At 45.9% G+C, this 17187-nt stretch overlaps 1 protein-coding gene across 1 annotated transcript in view; it reads left to right on the top strand.

Annotated features, from left to right (window-relative positions):
- Positions 1–12066, top strand: part of LOC116523325 (pappalysin-1-like) — a 53773-nt gene extending 41707 nt beyond the window's left edge. Inside the window, exons 12-13 of the mRNA XM_032238430.1 lie at positions 5163–5261; positions 11669–12066. Coding sequence (XP_032094321.1) covers positions 5163–5261; positions 11669–11776 — 207 coding nt within the window. The 3' untranslated portion in view covers positions 11777–12066. The remainder of the gene's footprint in view (positions 1–5162; positions 5262–11668) is intronic.
- The last annotated feature ends 5121 nt before the right edge of the window (positions 12067–17187 follow it).

Raw genomic sequence — 17187 nt, 5'->3', positions numbered from 1 at the left:
GAGGTGCGCAATGCATCCAGGTTATGGTTGTCCCAAAGGCGCTTTCCCAAAAGGCAACTGGATTTTCTTGGGGTCCCCCCCCCACTTGAAAACATTTAGTAGCTTCTCATCCAAGAAGCTTCTTCTGTTCACAATAGAAGAAGCTTCTTGGATGAGAAGCGAAATGTGTCCAATCAAGAAAATCCAGTTGCCTTTTGGAAAAGCAAGTTGGGGACAATTCTTGTGGTGGAGCACCATGGAGGCAAACTATCAAACTATGGGAACTATTGAGATGATATAATACCTTGGTTTGCCCTGCAAAGCGAGGACAGCCGGAAGGTCCAGGAACGAGAGGGAGGCAACCACAAAGCTCTGTCCAAGAGAAGAGCAAGTGATGTCATGCGCATTGGGGCAAAATCATCAGATTCTGGGGCAACATCCCCCCACCATTTTTCCTGCAAAGATGGTGGGTCACCTAACATCAGGAGCACCAGGCAGGCAAAGGGATTAGAGTTATGTCCAAGACAGGAGATGCAGGAGTGGTCGTCACTTACTTTCCCTACCGGTGCACAAATGTGAGCGCCCACGCCCCGTCCACGCATATGCTCAGCCTTCCACTACTGGTTTGGGTGAACTGGTCCGAACTGGCTGAATACCACCTCTGAAGAGATGGCAATGTTATGCACTTCAGGAGGCATACATGATCACAATCAGAGGTGGGTTGCGGGCCGAATCAGTAGCGGAACTCAGGCCTGGGTGACAGGAACCTTAGATAAGAGATCTAAATAAGGTGAAAACTCTTAGTATCAGGGGTGGGTTCCTGCCAGTTCTAACCTCTTCTATAGAAGAGGTTCCACAAATCTACAGTGCTGTTTAGAACCGGTTCCAGCTCCCTTCCCCCCACCTGTGTGCACATCATCAAGATGAAGAGCAAGAGGAGGAATTCTGGGAGTTGAAGTCCACAAGTCTTAAAGCTGTAAAGTTTGAACACCCCTGGGCTTTTTTTTCTAAAGGGGTTAGGGGTGCAAGGGTCTTGTAACTTGACAGCTTTAAGACTTGCACACTTCAATGCCAGAGTTCCTGAGCCAACATGACTGGAGGAGGAATTCTGGGAGTTGAAGTCCACAAGTCTTAAATCTATCAAGTTTGAACACCCCTGGGCTTTTTTTTCTAAAGGGTTAGGGGTGCAAGGGTCTTGCAACTTGACAGCTTTAAGACTTGCACACTTCAATGCCAGAGTTCCTGAGCCAACATGACTGGAGGAGGAATTCTGGGAGTTGAAGTCCACAAGTCTTAAATCTATCAAGTTTGAACACCCCTGGGCTTTTTTTTCTAAAGGGTTAGGGGTGCAAGGGTCTTGCAACTTGACAGCTTTAAGACTTGCACACTTCAATGCCAGAGTTACTGAGCCAACATGGCTGGAGGAGGAATTCTGGGAGTTGAAGTCCACAAGTCTTAAATCTATCAAGTTTGAACACCCCTGGGCTTTTTTTTCTAAAGGGGTTAGGGGTGCAAGGGTCTTGCAACTTGACAGCTTTAAGACTTGCACACTTCAATGCCAGAGTTACTGAGCCAACATAACTGGAGGAGGAATTCTGGGAGTTGAAGTCCACAAGTCTTAAAGCTATCAAGTTTGAACACCCCTGGTGTTTTTTTTTCTAAAGGGGTTAGGGGTGCAAGGGTCTTGCAACTTGACAGCTTTAAGACTTGCGTGCTTCAAATGCCAGAGTTCCTGAGCCAACATTTTGGTTGCTAAGCAAGAGCGTTGTTAAGTGAGTTTCACCACATTTTACAAGTTGGCCACGCCTACCCAGTCACATGGCTGGCAAGCCACTCCTACTTGGTCACATGGCCGGCAAGCCACTCCCAGAAAGCAGGCCACACCTACAGAAGAGGTTCTAAAACAATTTGAAACCCACCACTGGTTAGTATGTGTATGATGAGAATAATGATGTTTAATGTTGATATGGTATTATGACTAGAAGATACTAAGAAGAAAAATGGAGAGCTCCACAATGTTTAAATGCTCAATATATTATAATACTAAACTTGGGGAAATAACGTTCATTTGAATGTGAAATATGGGGCAAAAGGGGAACGATGTGGTACCCAGGGGACCCACTGCATAAGGAAAGATGGAAAGATGGAAGTTTATTTTTGTAACTAAAACATAATGAAACTCTTTAAAAAGAAAATAGAGCTGGCTATCGGGCACCGCCATTTTGGTTTTTTTAGTGATTTGGCCAGTAGTGGGATTCAGCCAGTTCGCGCCACTTCGGGAGAACCGGTTCTTAGCTTTCTGAGCAGTTTGGTGAACCTGTTGTTAGAAGAAATCATCAGGGCAGAGAACTGGTTGTTAAATTATTTGAATCCCACTGTCAAGGCTGCTTCACTTAATAACCAAGAAAGAAACCACTCAACTCCATTTTGCAGAATTAAGAGTACTTTTACTGATTATAAGTAAATAGAAGCTAAGCAAAGCTGGATCTGAGCAAAAGCGCGCGAAAGCATTATATATCAATACATGGCCCATTCCCCTCCCCTTGGTAACCCCAGTCCATAGTCCAATCCAATATCTCCCCACCTGTCAGGTGGGAGACATCCTCAAAAATCATCATCAGGTTGGTATGCCGGACAGTTGGCCTTGGCGGGAAACTCCCCTCCTTGCCACATGCGCAGAAGGTGGTGAGAACAACTCCCAATTAGCAGTCCTCCTGTACAGATTATTTCCCACACCCAAATACCATGCCCTCCCTCCCCGTTTTCGGTTTGGGAGCCGAAAAGCAAGCAGCAAAACAGAGGCTGACACCCACCACTGGACTGCACGTGTCCAGTTCACTGTAAATTTTTCTGCGCATGCGTGAAGAAGAATTTACACTGAACAGCACATTGCGGGTTGTGGGTGGGTTGTAAACTGGTAGAAAGAGTGTCAGCAACCCACCCCTGATCACAATGAAGCATAATTATTCCCCTGAAGTTTCCACCTGCACATCTGCCGGGAGTATGAAGAAAAGGGTAAGGGGGGAAGTAGGACCCCCCCCACCTATTTGAGAACTTGGTTATTTGGGGGATTTTGGGGGCGACATCCTTGGAAGGCAGGATTACGTCGTCCCGATCTTTTCTCAGCGCTAGCGGGCAGAAAATTCAGGGTTTCCACAAAAGGAAAAAAAAATGATGTAACAAACCTTCGGGGGGGGGGGGGAAACCATTGGCAAACAGCATGACATCACCGCTTTCTTTCCTTGGTCCACAGCTGGCACAAAGCCAAGGGAATAGGATAGAATCTTAAGGATTCCCTGTTTATGAGAGACGAGGTAATGCACAACATCATTGGAAGATGGCATTACATTGCCCCTGGCACAGACCAAAGAGAATAGAACTAGAAATGAAGGTTTTCCCCTAGAAATAAGAGGTGACGTAATGCACAAAAAAAGACACCATCTTTGTCACATGGCATTGCATCACCCTTGGCACAGAGCCAAGAGAATGGGCTGGAAACTTAGGTTTTCCCTATAAATAACAGGCGACGTAATGCACAAAAAGATGACATCATTGTAAGATGGCATTACCGATTCGGGACCACCAGGCCGTCCCTGCTAAGGTTGAAGGACAGGTAGGAGGAGCAGGCTACCTGGTCCACCTGGACCCCAGGTGGCAAGGCAATGGGAAAAGCACTAGATGTCTGCTAAGAACACAGTTGCCTTTGATGGGACTTGGCCCTGTGCCAGAAGGGGGTTTAAAAATGGGACTGGGGGTTCTGGACCACTGGACAGGAAGTGCTTGCTAAGGTTGTTTAAATACCAAAGAGTTTTGTTTCTGTACTCCAAGTCTCACCATGGGATTCATAAAAGAATGAAAACAGACAAGCAGAAACGGTGCAAATTACGATTGGCTTTATTTTTACAGAAACACCAGTAAATTAATCTCAAAAGACCAAAATGCACACACTTGAGTTCTTAGAACACGTTTCCACATTCATAGTCAGCTAAAAAAAGTCTACAGTCTTGTACACTTTCACACTATGCCTGATGATGATCTAACACAGGTCATTGCAAACTTGGCCACTTTGAAGGCTTGGGGACTTCAACTCCCAGAATTCCCTATGGCTGGCTGAGGAATTCTGGGAGTTGAAGTCCACAAGGCTTAAAGGAGCTGAGTTTGCTGCTCCTCGATCTTAAAAAAAAACAAAAAACAATAAATGGCTAAAGTAAGGGATTATTGCAAGGAAAAAAATTACCTTTGAAGGGAGAATGGTTCCTTTGCAGAGAACTTTAAATAAACGGAGACAAGAGATAATAGCTTAATAAAGGAGCAACATATCCACACACAAGTCTATGATTATTCAATAGAATACAGAAATACCCAAAATTGTGGAAACCTTTTTGGGGAAAGTGTACAGTATTTTTGAGGATTGATAGCTAATAACACCACTTTTTTTTAATAGTACCATAAAATTATATATCAATGGAAAGGTAATATAATCAAGAATGTAATGCAGTAACTTTTATGAAGGATTTGATATTAGAATAGCAGTTATAGAGGAGGAAAGTGAAACACGTGGAAAAAAAAAGCTATACAAAAATTATCACCCTAGGAAAAAAAATCAGATATATAAAAATGATCTCCATGTCAGTTAATACTTAGTTGGGTAACCTTTAACATAAAGTACTGCCTTACAGTGTCTTCCCATGGAGTGAACCAACTCTTTTCGTTCTGCAGCTGTTATCATGGGAAACCAGGATTGAATGATTGCTTCTAGTAACTGGGTTTTATGCTGACTATATTTGGCTGTACCTTTTCATAGAATACAGATAATTGAACAAACTTTGTTGCATGTCATTCTTGATTAAATTATCTTTCCATTGCTATATAAATTTATCGTACTACTCCAAATACATAGTGTTAGCCATCAAACCTCAAAAATACACTTATCCCAACAGGTTTCCACAATTTTGCAATAATTCATCAATAATAATCTATCAAATTTATTAGGTGCTCTTCTTTTCGCAGAGTAACTGGGTGGCTGGACCTGGAACAGTTCTGGATTATCCACAAAAAAACCATTAATTTCTCTCGCTTATCATTCTCCAGAGTCCTCATGGTGGTGGCAAATTCCTAATGTTCATTAATGAGCAAGTTGACATTGTCCTCATCTCTCTTTTTTTCTTCTTCTTCTTTTCCAGCCTTTTGGGGGTGACAACTATTGTGATCCAATCAACAACCGAGCCTTTTGCAACTACGACGATGGAGATTGCTGCGTCTCGACAGTGAAGACCAAAAAGGTAAGGTGTGATAAGTCCCAGAGGGTTTCATCTCCTTTGGATTTCTCTTTTCCATTGCAACGGCTGTTTTCTCAACGTTTCCCCAATGTTTCCCCAATGTTTCCCCAATGTTTTGATCGCAATGGCGATCAAAACAAACTGGAGACTCTGCTAACAGGAGGACTATCACTTTGTCTTACGCCCTTTGTGTAGATTCTCCTGTAGTAACCTCAGAGGAAAAAAGAAACAAGTTATAGAGTCTGAAGAAGGAAGGCAAGCAAGCTTCAATTTTTTTAACTTGAACGCCTTAGGTTTGCTCTATAGGTCTACTCCAATGAGGAGAAGGACTGGGGGTGACATGATGGCAGTCTTCCAATATCTCAGGGGCTGCCCCAGAGAAGAGGGAGTCAAGCTATTCTCCAAAGCATCCAAGGGCAGGACAAGAAGCAATGGGTGGAAATTAATCAAGGAGAGAAGCAACCTAGGACCAAGGGAGAAATTTCCTGACAGTTAGAACAATTAATCTGTGGAACAACATGCCTCCAGAAGTTGTGAACACTGGAGGTTTTTAGGAAGATGTTGGATATCCATTTGTCTGAAGTGGTGTAGGGTTTCCTGCCTGAGCAGGGGGTTGGACTAGAAGACCTCCAAGGTCCCTTCCAACTTGCTTATTCTGTCATATTCTGTTTTTTTTAATCTCCTGGAAGTATAATGGGTCTATTTTATCAGTCAACCAGCAGAAGGGGAAATGAAGTTTATATTGGATTCCCCTGCTTGTTTCACCCTCCTCCTGGGATGAGGCCCACCTGCCTTTGAACTCCCATTCTTCCCTTATCTTATAAGATGCTAACTTCCTTCCCCCTTTGGAATTTTAAAAGCCTTATGAAGGGCCCAACTTTTTGGAATCAATTAACAAAAACCGGCTGGTCCAGCACAGCGGAGGAATACATTTCGGTGACAAGGAGCCAGCGAGGGGAGAAAAGAGATAATCTATATCAAACGCCCCAAAGTGTTTTTGGGTTGTTTTTTTTTTTTGCATTTCAAAGAGAAGCCAACTCTCCCTTGGCCCGGTGAGCTCATCCTTAAGAATTCAGCTGCTGTAACATTTTTAAAGCCACAGGCAGCATTTTAAAAATAATCTAATTCTGCAGTGCTGAAAAGGTAATGCTGGATTCGGGTTTGATTGAGAACTCTGGGAAGTGTGAAGAGGTCATCTCAATCAATCAATCAGAATAGAGCTGGAAGGGACCTTGGAGGTCTTCTAGTCCAACCCCCTGCTGAAGCGGGAGACCTTATACCATTACAGATAGGTGGTTGTCCAATCTCTTCTTAACACCCCCCCCCCCAACAGTGATGGTGCACCCACAACCTCTGTGGCAAGCACTTCCACTGGTTCATTGTCCTCCTTCATTCCACGTTGCTTCTCTCCTTGATGAGTTTCTATCCATTGATTCTTGTCCTGCCCTCAGGTGCTTTGGAGAATCGCTTAACTCCCTCTTTTTGGGGCAGCCCCTGAGATATTGGAAGGCTGCTATCATGTCTCCCCTAGTCCTTCTTTGCATCAAAGTAGACCTACCCAGTTCCTGAAACTGTTCTTCATATGTTTGAGCCTCCAGTCCCCAAATCCTCTTTGTTGCTCTTCTCTGCACTCTTTCTAGAGTCTCAGTATCTTTTCTACATCGTGGCGACCAAAACTGAATGCCGTATTCCAAGTGTGGCCTTACCAAGGCCTCATAAAGTGGCATTAACCCTTCACGTGATCTTGATTCTATCCCTGAGTCTAACCTTCTCAGCCTAGAAGCCTTCTAAGCATGGTTAGCCACCCCATTCACAATCTTACATTTGCAGAACAACAGAATAATAAGGGATCTTGGAGGTCTTCTAGTCCAACCCCTGCTCAGGCACGAGACCTTATACCGTTCCAGACCAATGGCTGTCCAGTCTCTTCTTTAAAAACCCCAGTGATGGTACACCCACAACCTCTGGTGGCAAGCTGTTCCACTGGTTCATTGTCCTCACTGTTAGGGAGTTTCTCCTTCATTCCACGTTGCTTCTCTCCTTGATGAGTTTCTATCCATTGATTCTTGTTCTCTCTTCTGGTGCTTTGGAGAATAAGTTGACCCCTCTTTTCTTTGTGGCAGCTCCCCTCAAACACCAGAAATCTGCTATCTTGTCCTCCCTAGTCTTTCTTTTCTCTAGACTAGTCGAACCCAAACCCTACAACCGTTGCTCATATATTTTGGCTTCCAGGCCCTTAATCTTTTATTTTTATTTTATTTTATTTCCATCAAGTATGAATTAGATAGCAGATACAAGCATAGGCATGATTATGAATACATAACATGAATATGTATGCAAGGGAATATTAGGAGAGGGACCGTAGGGATGGAAAGCATGCTGGTGTGTTTAAAGACCTCTTAGGAATGGGGTGAAGTCGACAGTACAAACTCTAAGGTTAAGATTTTGTGGGTTTGTGGAAGAAACCACAATATCAGGTAATGCATTCCAGGCATTGACCACTCTCTTGCTGAAGTCGTATTTTCTGCAATTGAGTTTGGAGCGGTTCACCTTACGTTTGTATCTATTATGATACAATCTCTCAGTTGCTCTTCTCTGCACTTTCACCAAAGTCTGAACATCTTTTTGTAATGTGGTAAACAAACCTGGATGCAGTATGCCAGGCGTGGCCTAACAAAGGCTTTATAAAGCGCTACTAATGCTGTCAGGGGCCGCGGTGGCTCAGGGGCTAAGACGCTGAGCTTGTCAACCAACCTTTGGAATGAACTCCCCGCGGAGATCCGGACCTTCACCTCTCTCCAGGCCTTCCAGAAAGCCATCAAAACCTGGCTGTGCCGGCAGGCCTGGGGTTGATGAGTTCCCCTCCCCTCTCGACTGGTATGGCTGTGTGATTTTTGTGTATTTTAATTATGTGTACTGTGTTTATGTCCCCTTTCCCCCCTGAGTTGTTCGCCGCCCTGAGTCCCTCCTGGAGAAGGGCGGCATACAAATAAACCAAATACAAATACAAATGCAAACCAGAAAGGTCGGGAGTTCGGCGGTTCGAATCCCTAGCGCCGCATAACAGAGTGAGCTCCTGTGACTTGTCCCAGCTTCTGCCAACTTAGCAGTTTGAAAGCAGGTAAAAAATGCAAGTAGAAAAATAGGAACCACCTTTGGTGGGAAGGGAACAGCATTCCGTGCACCTTCGGTGTTGAGTCATGCCAGCCACATGACCACGGAGACGTCTTCGGACAGCGCTGGCTCTTCGGCTTTGAAACGGAGATGAGCACCGCCCTCCCTAGAGTTGGGAATGAGTAGCACATCTGTGCAAGGGGAACCTTGACCTTAACTTACTAATACTTGACGTGGTTTGTAAGAAGCAATTCAAGATGTCAAAGCATGTCCAGAGATTTATAAATCCGGTGAAAAAAAAACTTAAAATTTTTGTAAAAAAAAAAAAGACCTAAAGTTAGAACATTCTTTCCCTGAACATCTTACTCCTTTCAAGTCATAAAACCATCCCCTATCTCATGAAGAGATTCTGCATTACCGCAGAGCTAAGCAATTTCTCAGACAAGAACAGGTGAGGTGAGGACAGGACCATAATTAGATTTTGTGTCATTTGTGGGGCATAGATGTGTGGAATTAAATATAGCTCATAGCATGACTGTCCTTCGTGAAATCAATAATTACTTTCTCCAGTTTCTATTGCCGCCCTCATCTCAGTCAATGACCCGGGGGGGGGGGGGCTTACAGTTCATAAAATGCATTACAATTAAAACTACTTAAAAAACCCATTTTCAAACAATAAAGTTTCCCCTCGCACATGTGTGCTAGTCGTTCCTGACTCTAGGGGGGCAGTGTTCATCTGTTTCAAATCCAAAGAGCCAGCGCTGTCCGAAGATGTCTCTGTGGTCATGTGGCCAGCATGACTCAATGCCAAAGGTGCACAGAACGGTGTTACTTTCCCACCAAAGGTGGTTCCTATTTTTCTACTTGCATTTTTTACGTGCTTTCGAACTGCTAGGTTGGCAGAAGCTGGGACAAGTCACGGGAGCTCCCTCCATTACGCACTAGGGATTCAAACCACCGAACTGCTGACCTTTCTGATTGACAAGCTCAGCATCTTAGTGACTGAGCCACTGCATCCCTTCAAACAATAAACGCTAAAAACCCATTCAGATTAAATATGCATGGAAGCAAAATGCTTAGCCAGGTAGCAGTGCAGCCAGGAAATGGCCCTTAATACATTCAGCGTCCCACATACAGGAACGTACCCTGGTTTTTAGGGCCTTAAGAGAAGCTAACAGGGTTGTGGGGCCATTTTAATCTTTGAAAAGAGGTTGGTCCATTGACCGAGGCCACTGCAGAAAAGGACATGCTTTGGTCCTCACCAGCCAATGCTCTTAGGCTGAGTGGATCTTCAGCAGGTCTTTTCTGATTGATTTGGTTGGACAGCTAGAGAGATTTTTGGAATAAGGTGATCCATCAGGTATCTTTCCCATTAGAAACTAGGATTTGGGGACAATTTGGGAACGCCTACAGAGTTTCTCCATCATCCAGATCATGGTTGTCCCAACAGTACTTTTTTTTCCAAAAGGCAATTGGACTTTCTTGGTTTAATTAAAGAAGAAAAAAAGGAAGGAAGAGGAAAGGAAGAAGAAAGGGGGCAAAGGGGAGAAGGGTGAGGAGGAGGAAGAGACGGAGGAGGAGGAGGAGGAGGAGGAGGAAGAGACGGAGGAAGAGGAGAAAGGAGAAAAGAGGAGGAGAAAGGAAGAGAAAGAGGAGGAGGAGGAGGAGAGGAGGAGGAGAAGAAGAGGAGAAGAAGAGGAGAAAGAGGAGGAGGAAGAAGAGACGGAGGAGGAGAAGAAGAGGAGGAAGAGAGGGAAGAGGAGGAGAAAGGAAGAGAAAGAAGAGGAGGAGGAGAGGAGGAGGAGAAAAGGAGAAGGAGAAGAAGAGAAAGAGGAGGAGGAGGGAGGAGGAGAACTAGAAGAGGAGGAGGAGGCGGAGAATGAGAAAAGAAGAAGAGAAGGAGGACAAGGTAGAGGAGGAGGAGGAGAAGAAGAAGAGGAGGAGGAGGAGGAGGAGGAGGAGGAGGAGGAAGAAGCTTTTCATAGGAAAAACACAAAAGGCAACACCAGTTGCCTTTTGGGGGAAAACCCATCTTGGGGGAGGGGGAGAACGGGAACAGGTCTTCGGTGGACCTGTGTACCCCAGAAAGCTTTTGCTATAAGTCTCCCTTATGTGCCAATAAATCTGAAATTCCCTGAAGTTCACAAAGAAACATGTCGTCCTGCTTTTTGGAGGCCAGATCCAGCGGTCAACGCATTGAGTTTCCACTGAGATGCAGGGTGGAAGAGAAACTGTCCCATCCTTTCTTTTGTTGTAACTTGGGTGTCAGAGAAGCAGGTAGAGACACGCCGAGGGGAACATCAAGGGTGGCAAAAGTCTATCTATAAATACCTTGTCTATTTCCAGAAGCCCCCATGGGTGTTATCACGGGAAAAGCAGGCAGATGTTTCTTTTCTTTCAATTGCCCTAGATGGAGCAAATTGGGGTGTCATTAGGGATAGACGGAGCGTTGCAAAGGCTGAAACGAAAAGGGGGGGAAAGGTTGTGGCACCGGCCAGCAAGGGAGGGGAATTCAACCATTAACGCTGGCAGCACAGATGGGGAAAGACTCAGGGGACTTCGTTCCCCCCTGCCCCATTTCCGGCTCAGTCCCTCCCCTTTCCTGATGCAATCCTTCGAAACTGGCTTCCTGGTCTTGCTGAAGTAAGACCAACTTACTTATAAATCTGGTGGGGTTATTATAACATGCTTGGTGTGGTGCAGTGGTGGGATTCACTTAGGGTTTATCACTGGTTTGCAACTGTGCATGTGTGCGCGCCTTCCGTGCATGCGTGCAGCCTTTGCATGCGCGCGACGGCGAAAAGGAGCCTACATAGCATAGCCCGTTTTGGACCCAGTGCGGCAATACCGATTCGGATATACCGGAGGACCGGCTGAATCCTACCTGCTGTATGGTGCAGCCCAGAGGTGAAATCTAATTTCCCTCCAATAGTTCTGTGGATGTGGCTTGGTGGTGTCAGGTGACTGGTTTGGCATGGCCAACTTTTTTCCCCACTTCCAGCTACTTTTTTTAGCTTTTTAAAGCATGCTTTAAAAAGCTTTTAAAAAATAGCTTCCGACGATTGCGCGGCTCAGATGTCAACTGCACGATCCTCAAAAGCTATTTTTTTACTACCCGTTCACAAAACCAAGGACAATCGTGGCCACACCCATCCACCTCCCCAGCCTTCCAAGGTCAACTGGAACCCTGATGAAATTGAGTTTGACACCCCTGGTGTAGGGTCTCCTCCTTGAGCAGGGGGTTGGACTAGAAGACCTCCAAGGTCCTTTCTGACTCTTTCTTCCTTCTCTTACAGGTCATCCCATTCCCCATGTCGTGCGACCTGCAGGGAGAATGTGCTTGCTTAGACCCCAACGCTGAAGAGCACAATCCACAGGACCACCGTGGCTTCAACTTTGCCTAACGCCGAGCGCGAAGGCACAGCAGACACACACAAAAAGAAAGAGAGACAGAGACAGACAGAGAGGGAGAGAGAGAGAGGGAGAGAGAGAGAGAGCTTCCCCGCCAACGGCAGGCAAGGAGACGCACCATTCCACCTCTCGTTTTATCAGTATCATTATTATTTTTTTAAAACAAGCTGCTCAAACTGTCCCCTTGGTGTCGTTTCCGCACCAGGGGCATTTATAGACTGCAACCGGTTCTGCCTTCCGTTTCCTTTGCCCGAGGAGACCCAGAAAACTCTGGCGGAGGGGAAACGGCGTCGAGCCGGGTTATTTGTATTAATTGTATCTTAACTAGCGAGAACAAGCAAGACCGCCAAAAAAAAAAAAAAAAAGGACATTCCAGGGCGGGTCGTCGGGGTGGGGTGGGATTAGGGGTGGGGGAAGAAGAAAGCATGTGTTACTCAATGCCGCGTCCATCTCGTAGGAAGCGTGTTATGGTTTTCTGTTAGATTCGGTTTTGTACGTCTTCGGAGTCAAGTTTTGGTTTTCTGCATTTCTGGATTATGGCGAGAAACATAGATCAATGTTTCGCCTAATATTTATAGAGAGAAAACTAGAAGAGGGAAGGAAGAGGGACAGAAAAGAGCATGAGAGATAGAGAGAGAGAGAGAGAAAGGGAGGGAGGGAGAAGAGAGAGAGAGAGAGAGAGAGAGAGATGGTACGTTTTGATAAGAGACTGGAGCTCAACCTTTATGCCCTCGGGAACTCAACCATTCTGCCCTCAGCAAATGTTGACAGCCCTCAAGCCGTTTCTTCCAGAGAAAACAGGACCTCTTAGACCAAACCAAGTGTCGCTTGGTACCCTCCCTCTGTCTAGAGGTCATGGTCACCACCAGAGAGCAAAGAGAGAGGCCTTCTCAACACCTTGCCAGCTCTTGTGGAAGGCCACTCCTATGGTCAGAGGGGTTGCTGAGCGCCAAGAGGGCGAAAGCTGCTACATGCTCCGCATCACTGCCAGAGAACCAGAGAAAGACGACTAAAGAGGACCGAGAAGGTCAACCATTTATATCTCCATTCCACCATGCTGCTAATTCTGCTGCTGCTAGAGTCTCAGTCAACCAAAATCCCCTTCCCGTTTCAGGAACAGGGTAACCTTTAACCTTCCAAACAACCGGACAGTCTGCCTTAAAATTGCTTTATCAACTGCCTGCCTTTCCAAACCCTCCTTGCCTATCCGTCTCCCCTTTGTATGTTTGTGTGTCACACTGGGGAAGAAACTGGGGCATCGCCCAACCTGAAGAGCTTTCCCTTCGCCAGAACGAAGCTTCAGTAGACAACAGGGACAAGGGACGCTCCCACAGTCCATTCGTACTTGGGTGACAGACAGTTCTTCCTAGCCATGTCTCATGTGTTGGGATCAGGCTTATCCAACCTTGGTGACTTTAAGACTTCAGGAACTTCAACTCCCAGAATTCCCCAGCTGGTGTGGAATGATGGGAGTTGAAGTCCACAAGCCTTAAAGTTGGCAAACTCCTGCTCAGCGACAAGACCGTTCCTCCTAGCTTCTTTCCCGGCCCATGTTTCATCGGTTGCGATCAGGATTATCCAACCTTGGTGACTTTAAGACGGAGGGACTTCAACTCCCAGAATTCCCCGAATCAGCAAGGAATGCTGGGAGTTGACATCTGCAAGTCTTAAAAGCCACTAAGTTTAGACAGCCCTGGTTGAGTTCCTTTTCTCTCTCCAGCCTTCAAAATAACACTTTAAAAAGAAAAAGGTAGCTGAGGCAACACTATAAGTCAGTGAGGATGAACCTTTTTGGCACCGAGTGCCCAACCAGAATGTGTGTGCATGCGCCAGTATGCACATGTCTGTTTTTTGGGGGACATTTTGGGGGATGTTTTGAGGCCATTTCTGGGGTGTTTTCAGGCTGTTTTTCAGGCTAAAAACATCCCAAAGAACAACCCCCAAACAGCCTGAAAAACAGCCCAAAAATGGCCCAGAAAATGGCTTTAAAATAGCTTGAAAACTGCTGGGAAAACATCCTGGTTTTTGGCTGTTTTTGTCCATTTTTTGGCCATTCTCAGGCCATTTTCCAGCTCTCCTGCGCCCATGAAGACCAGCTGGCTGGTGGAAACCAGAAGAGCAGCTGGCGACAGGGCACGTGCCCACAGAGAGGGCACTGCATGCCACCTCTGGCACAGGTGCCATAGGTTCACCATCACAGGTATAAGGGAGGGAGGGAGGGAGGGAGACGACCATGCCTTAAGGGGAAATAAGGTCTTCCTGCCAACTTTGCAGCTGAAGGAATCCCATATATCAGTATTAATTTTTTTTTCTTGGAAAATAGCAGTGGACTTATATACCGCTTCATAGGCCTTTCAGGCCTCTCTAAGCGGTTTACAGAGAGTCAGCATATTGCCCCCAACAATCTGGGTCCTCATTTTACCCACCTCGGAAGGATGGAAGGCTGAGTCAACCCTGAGCCGGTGAGATTTGAACCGCTGACCTGCTGATCTAGCAAAATTCCATTTTGCAAAAACAAAACCCCAAGGAGGGGTTGAATTTGCAGTCTAACCTCTCCCATTTTGCCCTCTTTGGGGACAGCCTCGGAGACCGCCGTGTCCTCGTTCTCCGACCTCGTTTGCTGGATCAGCTGGAAGTCCCCTCTCCTTCAACCTGGGTGTCCTCCTCCTGCGAGGAATCTGGGAAGCATCCCCAATTCTCCTCGGCTGCAGCCAAAAACATGGGAGCCAACCCTTCCTTCCCGTGGGCCAGACATGGACCAGGAGGCATAAGTTAGCACATTGTCGCTCGGGTGTGTGTGTGTGTATTGGCTTGTTGTTTTTACGCAGAATGGCTCCATCGCCACGGCCTGGATGCCATTCGGGTGAGAACAAACCACAACCTCGGGGCGCTCCAGATGGCAGAGAAAGTTGGCTTCCTCCCCTGAGCATTTAATCCCTGGGAGGAGAAAGAGAGAATGAGGGCAAGTTGAGTTTGGGGAAAGAGTTAGAAAGAGTCTTTGGAAAGCCTTCAAGTTGAGTTGACATTTGCAAGTTTGGGGTTGAGATGCTCTGCGAAAGTTGCCAACGTCAAATCCCAGAGATCTTTCCATCCCAGGCCTTCACAATAACCTTGTTTCAGCCCCCTGTCCTCAGATCTTCCTAGCTGCCGGCATATTGCCCGGGGAGGGATAGAACTTGGGAGGCCAATTAGCCACTGATGGAACTGGTTGAGTGGGTCCCAAAGGTTCAAGAGGAAACTGGACTCTCTTTGTTTTTTTTTTCCTTGAAGACATTTTCGCTTCTCATCCAAGACAGCTTCTTCGGTTGTGAACCAAAGAAGCTTCTTGGATGAGAAGCAAAATGTTTTCGTCCTCAAGGGGAAAGTGCAAATTCAGGTTGGGATTGCCTTTTTCCTCCTCCTCCTCCTCCTCCTCCTCCTCCTCCTCCTCTCCACAAACCCTACTCCCTTCTAGCACTGATGACATTACCTCGTTGGGTCGTGAAACATCTGCATTCTGCAAGAAAGGAACCAAGCTCAGAGAGCACCAATGACCCCCACAGTCATCATCATTCTCCTCCTCCTCCTTCTCTCCCTCCTCCTCCTCTCCACAAACTCCCTTCTAGCACTGATGACATTACCTCGTTGGGTCATGAAACAACTGCAAGAAAAGAACCAAGCTCAGAGAGCACCAAGGACTCCACAGTCATCATCATTCTTCTCCTCCTTCTCTTCCTCCTCCTTCTCTTCCTCCTCCTTCTCTTCCTCCTCCTCCTCTCCATAAACTCCCTTCTAGCACTGATGACATTACCTCGTTGGGTCATGTAACAACTGCAAGAAAAGAACCAAGCTCAGAGAGCACCAAGGACTCCACAGTTATCATCATTCTTCTCCTCCTCCTCCTCCTCCTCCTCCATCTTGGAGGATCCTTTGGAAGCAGGCTTCAGCTACCTCTGTCATGGTGTCCTTTGGTTGTAACTGTAGGTTCATTTTCGGTTTTTACCTGTGTTTCATTTTTGTTTGGAAGGAAGAGAGAGGAGGGGAGAAGGTGGGGAACGTCAGGTTTTCTTTTTCTTGGCCTGAAAAATTGCTGCAACTGATTTGAGGAACATCTGAAGGGGAGGGAAAAAATATCCCTCCACATTTTTTCCAGACAGTGGTCTGGTGTTGGGCCAAAACGTGACGAGGGATGAGAAATATCAGCTCTGGTGTTTGTGTTTGAAACGAAACATCCATTTCATGCCAGTCGAAAGAAAGGATGGGAAAACCTGAATCCCTCCAGATGTTGCTGGCCTACAATGACCAACATTCCTTCTCATTGAACCACGGCTGCTCAAAGTTGTAGGTCATCTCCAACTGGCAAGGCTCTTCAGGTCCCCAAGTATCTAAATAGAAGGAGGTCAACAGAAGGGACTTCTAAACTTGTGTGGGTCAACGTCTTATGGCCTCCAAAGAGCAGCGCTCTCTAAAATAACACAAGATTTAAAATGTGTTGGAAGCTGTGCGTTGCACACACCCAGGGAGGCTATGGAAGCAAGCCTGAGAAGGTGATGAAGATCCAACCTGTGGTTGAACTTCTTTCGTTCTTTCCTTCCATTGTTGGTTAGATAACAAGAGTTACCTTCCTGAGCAACTGGTATCCCATGACTTGTGAATATGGGTGGAAGAGATGAAATATTTTGAAATATTTGCATGTGCATACGTTCTCCTCACTTTCCTCCACTATGTTTGTTATACATATATTTTATCAGTATTTCACAGATTTGCCCAACTGCAGAGGTAATTTTTTTTTTAAAAAAAAGAGAGGTCTACAAAGCATAACTAAGATCACCCCGTTGTAATTGTTACCCCGAGATAGTGTCAACCTTCATCATCATTGGGCAGGATCTCCTTCACATGATCACGGATGAGAAGTGGCACACAAGCCATTTGGTGGGCCTGTGGTCTACTCAAAGAAGTCGCCTAGAAAGCTCTCATCCAGCCCTGTGGTTGGAAACCAGCATCTGGAGATGAGCAAAAGTTGTAGAGTACCAACTAAAAGAGACCATGAGTCCTGTTGAGGTCCTCCTCAAAGACCTTGATCACAAAAAGCATCTTGATTTTCAACCATGGGAATTCAGCCACTGAATTGTGGCCGAAGAATTCTTGTTTTCAACCATGGGAGAACTCATGATTTTTAACCAATCATGGGAATTCAGCCACTGAATTGTGGCCAAAGAATTCATATTTTCAACCATGGGAAATCAATCACTGAATTGTGGCTGAAGAATTCTTGTTTTCAAACATGGGAGAATTCATGATTTTCAACTATGGGGAATCAACCACTGAATTGTGGCCAAAGAATTCTTGTTTTCAACCATAGGAGAACTCATGACTTTCAACCATGGGAAATCAACCACTGAATTGTGGCTGAAGAATTCATGTT

Source organism: Thamnophis elegans, unplaced genomic scaffold, assembly GCF_009769535.1.
Source record: "Thamnophis elegans isolate rThaEle1 unplaced genomic scaffold, rThaEle1.pri scaffold_170_arrow_ctg1, whole genome shotgun sequence".
NCBI classification, from domain to species: Eukaryota; Metazoa; Chordata; class Lepidosauria; order Squamata; family Colubridae; genus Thamnophis; species Thamnophis elegans.
Note: the sequence above shows the minus strand (reverse complement) of the source record. Positions and strands in the feature narration are given on the sequence as shown.